Source organism: Trypanosoma grayi (genome assembly GCF_000691245.1).
Source record: "Trypanosoma grayi strain ANR4 Tgr_500_V1, whole genome shotgun sequence".
In the NCBI taxonomy this organism is placed as follows: domain Eukaryota; phylum Euglenozoa; class Kinetoplastea; order Trypanosomatida; family Trypanosomatidae; genus Trypanosoma; species Trypanosoma grayi.
In genome coordinates this window covers 1,625-10,613 of record NW_008826119.1, presented here as the reverse complement: position 1 = coordinate 10,613, position 8,989 = coordinate 1,625, and the positions used below count along the sequence as shown (strand labels likewise).

General features: G+C 54.4%; 4 protein-coding genes across 4 annotated transcripts; all 4 read right to left on the bottom strand.

Annotated features, from left to right (window-relative positions):
* Positions 1-59: 59 nt before the first annotated feature.
* On the bottom strand, positions 60-1,280 carry DQ04_05001040 (putative protein phosphatase 2C; the record flags this gene model as incomplete). The annotated part of the gene is made up of 1 exon (XM_009313918.1): positions 60-1,280. The coding sequence occupies one exon, from the start codon at positions 1,278-1,280 to the stop codon at positions 60-62; it is 1,221 nt and encodes a 406-aa protein (XP_009312193.1).
* Positions 1,281-3,402: 2,122 nt separating this feature from the next.
* Positions 3,403-5,622, bottom strand: DQ04_05001030 (serine/threonine protein kinase; the record flags this gene model as incomplete). The annotated part of the gene is made up of 1 exon (XM_009313917.1): positions 3,403-5,622. The coding sequence occupies one exon, from the start codon at positions 5,620-5,622 to the stop codon at positions 3,403-3,405; it is 2,220 nt and encodes a 739-aa protein (XP_009312192.1).
* A 652-nt stretch (positions 5,623-6,274) lies between these two features.
* Positions 6,275-8,077, bottom strand: DQ04_05001020 (hypothetical protein; the record flags this gene model as incomplete). The annotated part of the gene is made up of 1 exon (XM_009313916.1): positions 6,275-8,077. One exon carries the CDS (start codon positions 8,075-8,077, stop codon positions 6,275-6,277), a length of 1,803 nt encoding a protein of 600 aa, XP_009312191.1.
* Positions 8,078-8,501: 424 nt separating this feature from the next.
* On the bottom strand, positions 8,502-8,981 carry DQ04_05001010 (membrane-associated progesterone binding protein 2; the record flags this gene model as incomplete). The annotated part of the gene is made up of 1 exon (XM_009313915.1): positions 8,502-8,981. The coding sequence occupies one exon, from the start codon at positions 8,979-8,981 to the stop codon at positions 8,502-8,504; it is 480 nt and encodes a 159-aa protein (XP_009312190.1).
* Positions 8,982-8,989: the final 8 nt, after the last annotated feature.

Below are 8,989 nucleotides of genomic sequence, written 5' to 3'. Positions count from 1 at the left end.
ACACACACACACACACATGCACCGTCCTTTCATTCTATTCCCCCATCGGCGCGGCTTCTCTACTTGAGGTCCACAATCATGATGGTCATGTTGTCCGTGCCCTCCGCATGCGCAAAGAGGCCACCGTTCTCCGCAGGCGGTGCCAAGCACTCACGACAAATCTCCTCGCATATCTGTTTGTTGCTCTTGCCTTCGTGCTTCTTGCTGAGCACGTGTTCCACCAGCTCGTCGTTGCTGAGGACGTCGAAAATGCCATCGCAGGCAAGCACCACCCATGCGTCCCCGCTCTCGCGCTGAAGACGAATAACGTCCGGCATGGCGATGACCTCCTGCTCCGTTGGGCTGCGGCTCTTCTGTGCCTTGTACGTGAAGTCGCCCATCGCCCGGCTCATCGCGAGCTGCCCATTCACGCGGTTCTCCGACACGCTGCCGCCCGCCGCCTCGATACGGGCCTTCTCCTGTTCATTCTCCGGCTTGTGGTCGTACGCGAGTGGGAACGCGGCGCCGTTGCGGCACAGCACCGCGCGGGAGTCGCCGACGGAGGCGCACGTGATGAACGCTGGCGTGACGTGTACCGTGACCGCTGTGCACCCTGACTCGTCGGGCAGCCCCTTCTCTAAAACGCTATCCGCCTCCATGTACACCTTTTCGAAGTCCACCGTGGACGTCCCATCGGCCGTGCGCGTGGCGTATGTTCTTGCCATCTTTGGGATCAACTCGCGGCACTTCGTCGCGCACCCCTTCCCCGAGTGACCGTCGAAGACGCAGAACAGACCCTCCTTGCTGTCCGACGCGCCATCGGGGAAGACTACGTCAACGACGTGCTCGTCCTCCATGTTGAGTCGCCAGCCCTGCATCGCCCCAACCGCTACATCAAAGTTTGGATTCCGCGTCTCCGTCTCGCTGTGGAATTCCGTATTGGGCGCATCAAGAAAAGGGCGCTGCGCGGTCATGAACTGCTGCAGAATCTGCTGCAAGTGTTGATGCTTCTGCTTTCGTCGCAGCATCATATCAAATTCCTCCTCGATTCCTTTCGACTTCTCATTCTTTTCCTTCTGCCGCTCCTCCCGCTCCTTGCGCACCTTTTCGTGCTCCATTTGCTTCGCCCTCTTCATCCCGATGGCTGCGGTGGCCTTGGTGATTTCCGCCAGCACACGCTCAAACTCGTCACTCTCATCTTGTTTCTTGTTCTTTCCATGAGCAACTTTAGCGTTTCTGCCGTTGTTATTGTTATTGTTCTGGGCAGACTTGCCTTTGCTCTTCTTGGTGTTGGGCGGCATAGATATATATAAATATACTTAATATATATATAGCTATATATCTCTATACTTCTCTCAGCCTCGCTGCCCTGCGGCCACCCCCTTCGGTTCTATTCTTGTTTCCTGTTCCCCTTCCAAGCCGCGCGAACGGAGCGACGTCACACACAACAAGCAAACAAAAGAGCCAAAGAGAGGAGGCAAAACAGAAGCAAGGGATCGGACACGTTCACCGCGCCTATCAGGCACTCCCTCCCGGTGGAACCCACAATTGGAGTGGGAGAAAAAGGAACATGACACACAAACAGAGGAGGGCGAAGCAGCGGGATATGGCACACACACACACATACACATACACAATGGCGGAGAGAGGGGCAGCGAAGCGGAGGGAGAGCAAAGCGTGTTGGGTTTTGGTTTCCCCCCACCCCCCTGAGAGCGGTGTGAAGAGGGGACCGCTGCATTTTTTTTTTTACCTTTCATTTTTTTTTCGGTTTTTTCTTCTTCGTTTGTATTCTTGTTGCATCTCCACTCAAGAATAAACGCAATCAGCAATCGAAGCACCGGGAGGGCCACAGAAGAGATTTGTGCACGAGGCGAGGGCGGGCGGGACGGGACGGGACGGGACGCGAAGACAACAGGAAGCTGCAGCCGCAACAGCAGTCGGGGGAAGGGGCACAACAACAAAGGTAAAGCAGCCACCCTCTCTCACACACACACACACACAGGGAACCAAAAGCAAGACAGCAACCACAAAGCGAAGCACACAAATAAAATGCGGAAAAGGAGAGACATGCACAAAAATACCACACAAAAAACCAGTAAAGGAAAAAAAAAGGGAGACGCGAAGGGCAGCAACGCCCAATGGAGACGGTGCCGCCCCTTCACACCCCCAACCGCTTCTCCCCGGCCCAGTACTACCACCCCGCGTTAACTGGCTCATACCCATGCAGACCCACGTGCTTATACAGACATGCTTCTTTCTTCTTCCTCCGCTTCTCCTTCAACGAGAAGCGGCCCGATGTAACTACACTTCACCTTTGAGACGATGTAATGACAGACAGAGGCACAACTCAACGCCCTGCTGCTCAATGCCACGCAGACGGTGGAATAAAGGAAATGAAACTAATGGGGATCGTGCCAATTTTCGTTCTTTTCCAATACGGCCATTCCGCCCCCGGGACTTTCGCATCCACCATGGCCGCATACTTCTTTCTTTTCTTCATGGCTTCTCGCTCTCTCTCTCACACTATTTCCCTCCTCCTTTTCGCTCAGTTTCTTTTACGTTCTCTCTCTCTCTCTCGCTCCCTATCCCCCTCCTTCTTTCGCCCCACCCCTCTCCCTGTGGTTCTTTTCACTTGCCGTCACGGATCTCATTCCTACTACTCCCATTCTCTCGCTGCTTCTCTCTGAACCCCCTTCGTTTTGACACAGTTGCCAAGCCACACTCCCATTCCTTCTGTCACTGCCGCACCCACATGAAACGAGTGGCGTGAAGGACACTGCGCCATCCGATCATTGTTTTATTTTTTTCCCTCTCGTGGGATTTTGTTCTTCCTGCCGAGGGCCCTGCTGTCCCAACAGAGAGCAGCACAAAAGGGTACAGTTACACATTTCAAGTGTGTGGTGAGAAATCCATGAGACCAAAAAAAGATATCCCGGCACTATATAAATAGATATGCTCGTATATTATATTATATATATATATAGTTTTTTTTGGGTGGGGGGCACATGCCTCTTCCACAGATATAGAGCTGCTCTTTTTTTTTTGTTCTCTTCCTCCCTTGTGTGCGGGAAAAACTAGCAAAAAAAAATGTCGGCCTCAACTCACCTCAGCTGCTATACAGCCAAGCACCATCTTCAACTGCCCGAGAGCAGACTCCCAGTGTATGTCTTTACTTCTCCCATGTTTTCACCCACGTCGCTTACTCTGCGCATGTGTGTGGGTATATGTCTACGGGGAATAAAGAAGGGAAAGAGGGATGGGGTGGTGCGTCGTTAGAAGAGTCTGCTCTGCGTTTGCGCTTGCACCGTGGTCTGACCGAGTAGCAGAGAGAAAAAAAAGAAAAAAAACTACAACGAGGGAGGCAGAGTGACACCTATGTGAATATGAAGTAGATATGCACGCACCACACCAGTTTCAATGACGTTACTTACACCCCTCCCCACGAGGCGGCGCCTGCGGCTGCTGAGGAACCGCAAGCAGTTCCTCTGGTTTCTGCTGCTGCTGCTGCTGCGCACGGTGGTGGTGTAGCTGCTGGTCCGACACCCACAGCGGCTCCAAAAACGGATGCCGCAGTGCGTCGTGGCAACTCATTCGTTCCGACGGCCTGTACTGCAGCAAGCGACTTAGAAAGTCCTGAAATTGACGGTATGCCTCTTCGCTGTGCCCTGGCTGTCCTTTGCGTGAACCGCGAGGCCCACCCGTCGTGACACCCAGAACGCTCTCTAGTGAACGCTTTGGGAGCGGCGGCTCCTTGAGCCTGTATCCTGAATCCGTCTTCTCGAAGAGCTTCGCTGTCTTCGGCGACGCCTCCAACATATCTACCGGCATCGGCCCAAGCATGGCCTCAAAACGAGCAAGCTGTGCCGCCTCTGTTCGCCCATCAAAGGGTGGCATGCCAGTGTGTAATTCAATGAGCACACATGCCAGTGACCATCGATCAATAGCTGTTCCGTATTCCAAATACATTATCACCTCTGGGCTACGATAGTAACGGCTCTGGATGTACCTGTGAACAACTTTGTTCAAGTAGCACGCCGAGCCGAAGTCAATAAGACGGATGCCGCTACGATTTTGGTTCTTCAGTAAGATATTCTCTGGCTTGATATCACAATGAATAATGGGACTCGGCTTCACTTGTTCCAGCTGGTAGAGGCACTGAACCAACTGGTACGCAAACTTACGCACCAAATCTAGCGTGACACCGTGATAGCGAGTGCACTTGATGAGCTGGTACAGATTGAAGCTGAGAAGCTCAAACACTAGCACAAGGTGACCCTGCCAATCAAAAACCTTCAACAACTTAACAACAAGGTGATTAAGATTGGGATTGGTGTTCAACTTTAGCAGAATATCCAGCTCTAGTTTTGCTTGGGTGCGGAAACTGAGGCCGTGGCGAGTTATTTTGAGCGCCACGTTCTCGCGACGCTTTTCGTCGATGCAGCGAAGGACGGTGCCGAAACTACCTTTACCAAGCACCTCCTGGACGGTGTATCGGTTAAATATCTCCTCACCGGAAAGCACGAGGTAGTGACCCTCCTTATCATCAAAACCATTATTGTACTTTGGTCCCGGAACCTCCATTCGCCGCTTCCTACAATACGCTTCGTTTACTCTCTTGTAGAGCGCAACTAAGTGAACGCTGAGTGCGACAGCAGGGCGGGAGCAGTTTGCTGGCGCGGCGGAGGCAACAGGCGCGGGTGCAGCGGCTGCAAGGGCCTCGGGGGCACAGCGCTCGTGGTGAACCTTGACTGTGGGTTCCACTTTACTAGGGGATGCATGATGCTGACTTTGATGCTGCTGCTGATGCTCCACTTGTCCTTGGTCCTGCTTGACTGCAACTGTGGAGCTCTTTTCCCGTGTCTGTCCACCGTTGTCGCGTGCCGCCTCCACCGTCAGCGCCGCGGCCTCCACAGTAGTTTTTGATGGGCTCTCATAATGATTCCCATGATTGCTTTGATTTGCTGCCACAAGTCTGTCCCTCGTTGCCCCATTAGGTGAAGACAGCCCTCCTTTGTTTCCCACCTTCCCTTGAGGTAGTTTCTCTTCTACATCGCGTTCTTGAACGGGTTCCGACGACGCAGCGCAATCAACGTCAGTAATTGCCGCCGCCCCCGCCACACCATCGCGCACGCCCCCCGCCGATGCGTCTGCAGCCAACACCTGTGCCTTCTCAGTTTTGGAGAGAGGGGTAGGGGTGAGTCTGCCAGCACCAGACCCGCCATTCGCGCAAGGGTCTCTATGGGCTGGACCACCTCCACCGTTAACGCCGTGGTCCCAGTTCATGCCACGCGAGGGCCTTGGGTTTGCCCGCGACGTTGGCATCAACGGGGCACCTGCCCGACGCCTGCCTCCTGGGCCGTACAAGTNACGCGAGGGCCTTGGGTTTGCCCGCGACGTTGGCATCAACGGGGCACCTGCCCGACGCCTGCCTCCTGGGCCGTACAAGTTAGAAGCCCCAAGCCCTCCTAGACTGCGCACGCTCGGCTGCGGGTGCGGGTGCTGCTGCTGCTGCTGAGGGGGCAGGATCTTCACAGCAGGTGAAGAAGACGACTCCGAAATGTGCCGGTGCGCTGCCTCGGTCCCTTTGCTACAGCTGCTTGTATGGCGTTCGAGCGGCGCTTCCGCAGATGCGTTAGTACTCATCCCTACTCAGAAATCCGCACAGAAAACACAATCACACCGCGTAGGGGAGTGGAATGCAACGCTGTATCTAGCCAGCCCCCTAGATGACGGGGAGAACTGAGCGTATGTGGCAAGCTGGCCAAAAATATTTGAGAGAACAACACAGCAGGCGACAAAAAAGAAACCGCACTGACGAAAGATATGCCGATGACACCCACTCAAAGGAAATCCCTCCCCCACTTTCTATCTAGAAGCCGCTGAAACAATAACAAAAAAAAAAGCGTCCTCTTGTGACAGGTGCGCGAGGAGGCACAGAGCAAGAGGGGGAGTGGGCCGCGATGAGTCCCTCAGCCTCGCTTGCAACCTACTACTCTGAGCACCCTTGAAAGATGCCTCTGGATCTCCTCAATCTTGCACGGCCGTAGTGGAAAAGAAAGAACGAGGAAAGACAGCATAGAGAAAAGGCGGCAATGAAGTGATGAGCAACAGCATCAGACAAAAATAAAAAGGGCTATTTGTCAATGTGGTGACACGCAAATGTAGTGATTTCTTTTTGTGTCTTTTAAAGGCTTCACTTGCCAATCAGGCAAGATGTCTCCCTTTGTTTCTGGTGAAGTTCCGTATTTGACTTATATACATACGTCACTGTTGGCCTCCACGCGAGGCATGCCCGTCACGCAACCGGCAACGATCTCGGTCGGCTCTTCGAGCGCAGCGATACTGCAGTCTGCTGCCGATGTTGCGTGCCACCTCTTTCCCCCTCGAACAGTAGGCTGCGGGATACACTCCTGTGTGAACGAAACACCGCGGGGTCAAGCGGAGGTCTCCCAGCGGAGGCGCGGCGTGGTCGTGCGTGCAACAGCGACACGCGCTGCAAGACACAACTTGTCACCCGTTGTGCTGACGCCGGCCGTGTGGGTCTGCGCGGCGCCTCACTTGAGACGCAGGGCCGCGTCATGTGCGCTGTGTCACCACACACAACCGGCTCGCATGTGTCTCTGTTGCCCTTCTTGTTCTTGTCCTTCTTCTTGATCCTGCTGCTGCTGCTGCTGCTGCTGTTGTTGTTGTTGTTGTTGTTGTTGTTGTTGTTGATTTTGTTGGTGCTGGTGTCGTTGATGTCGTCGCTGCCGCAGTGCACCAACGCAGCGTCAAGGCGGCAACGGTACTCTGCGAGCAACGTGCGGCAGCGCCTGTTTTCCTCGCGCAGCTGCTCCTTCTCCTTGTCAGCAGCCTCCATCTTCTCCACGATGCTGCCGAGCTGGTCACTGTCTTTCTTCAGCTCCGAGAAGCGCATTAAAATGCGAAGCCGCTGCAGCTCACGTTCCTTGTCACCCCACGCGCGCAGCTCTAGCTCTAAACGCCTCACCTCCAACCACGCCACCTCTGCGTCATGCTTCGCTTCTGTGCACGCTTCCTGCAACTTCACAGCATCTGCCTTAAGTGATTCCACCATCGCAACCGCCTTCTTTTCCTCAGACACCCGCACCGCCTCAATTGCCGCCTCGTGCTGTCGGTGCGCTACCGCAAGTTCCTCCTGTAACTTGGCCTGGCACTGCTGCAGGTGCTCCATACTGTTGCTCAACTCTTCTAGCTTTAGACTCTGACATCGCATCTCATTGCCTCTAATATCTAACTGACGCTGCGCCTCATCGAACTCCTCGCGTAACTTGGCATTTTCTGTAGTCAACTGGTGAATGTGTTCTTCTTCTATTTGCTTTGGCTGAAGCTGCACGCCGTGACTGCTTAGCTCGGCGGTCGGTTCTGCCTGATTCTTTCCGCCCATCACGGCCGTGATGTCCACAAAGATGATAGGCTCAACAGGCAAATCGGCGTTCGCTGGCATCTTAGCGCGGTCATCGCACTTCGGGCTGTGAAAAATCGGCGCCTCCTCCGCTACATCCACCTCTTCACTCCCACTTCTCTGAGCAGCGGTACCGTTGCTCACACTTGTACCTTCCTTACCCGGGAAAACAAACGATGCCGATGTCATCCACTCCTCAAAGTCCCCCTGGTGAAACTCTGACGATAGTTTTTCAAGCATTACCATGGCACCGTTCGCGTCTGCCGCCTGCGTCCACTCGCTGCGCCTCCTTCGTGTGATTTGCCCCTCGCCAAAAACTGGTTTCTGCTGCAACCCAGGGCAAGCGACCGAATGACTTTCAACTTGTTCGACGTTCTCTGATAGCGCCGCACACTCGCAGGCGGAAAGCAGCGCATTCTGCAGAGTCTGCACCCTCTCCTGCAAGTTATGAATAATTGAAATGTACACAGCGGTGTCCGGATCACCTCCTTCACCGATAGGCACAGTGTCGAGACGGCGCGAGCACCTCTCGCAGACAGGAGAGCTGATGCTCCCGCTATCCCGGCTCGACGAGGCGCCGTCGCGGCTGCCCTCTGTGTCAGCAGCACTCTGTGCGGCGCACTCCTCCTTGGCGGCAGACAGCGGCTGTTCGAGCACCCACACACCCGCGGGCATTCGCGCACGCGACCGGACCCCCCTTCTTCCTTCACTCAGGAGAAGAAGAAGAAGCGTATGAGAGGCGTAAGCAACAGAACGGAACGCAATACATGACCAATGTCCTCCCATAACATTCAGCACACGGTATGAAGCTTGGAAGAGAAGCACCGCCACGCCCTTGAAACAGAGGCGCGACAACACAAAAGACAAAACAACTTTTCTTACAGCTCTCTTTTTCACTCCCTTCCCATTGCCCTCCTCCTCTAATTATTCGCAATACAAAACCAAACTAAAACAAAATGATGGAAGAAGAAGAATGTCCCTCAAAAAAGGTCGCTACTCGTCATTTCCCTACATTTGTAAAATGCCGACGTCGCACGTGTTGGCGCTTGGCGGGTGGGAGGAGGCGCATATGCCTCAGGGCGCAAACAGCTGCGCCCGCTCAAGGCTCAAACTTTTCCGCCCGCTGGACGAAGTCCGGCGGGGGAATGATCCACCCCACCGCGACGTACTTGCTGCGCAGCCGTTCCTCCCAATCGCTCAGCGTGACGGTGTGTGGCATGGAGAGCGTCGTCCAGTCTGCGTTGGCCTCTTCGCGTCCTACCTTCATTTTGCCCAAGTGCCGCGAGCTGTCACGGCCCGCGAAGTCGTTGTACGGTGCATTGGCACCATAAAAATCCGTGGAGCAGTTGTAAATGACACCCCGCACGCCGACAAACGCAAATGGCTTCTTGACCCCGTCGTATTCACTCAGCTCCTCCAAAGTGTAGCCGCGGGGAATGAAAACAGACTTCGGTGCCTTGCCTACGAGATGTTGCCGCTTGCGCACGAACGACTGGAAAAATATCAGCATGACAGTGCCAATTATGAAAGAAAGAAGGGCATGGAAGAATGTAAAGCCCAGCTGGAAGTCAAAAGCCATTTTTATTT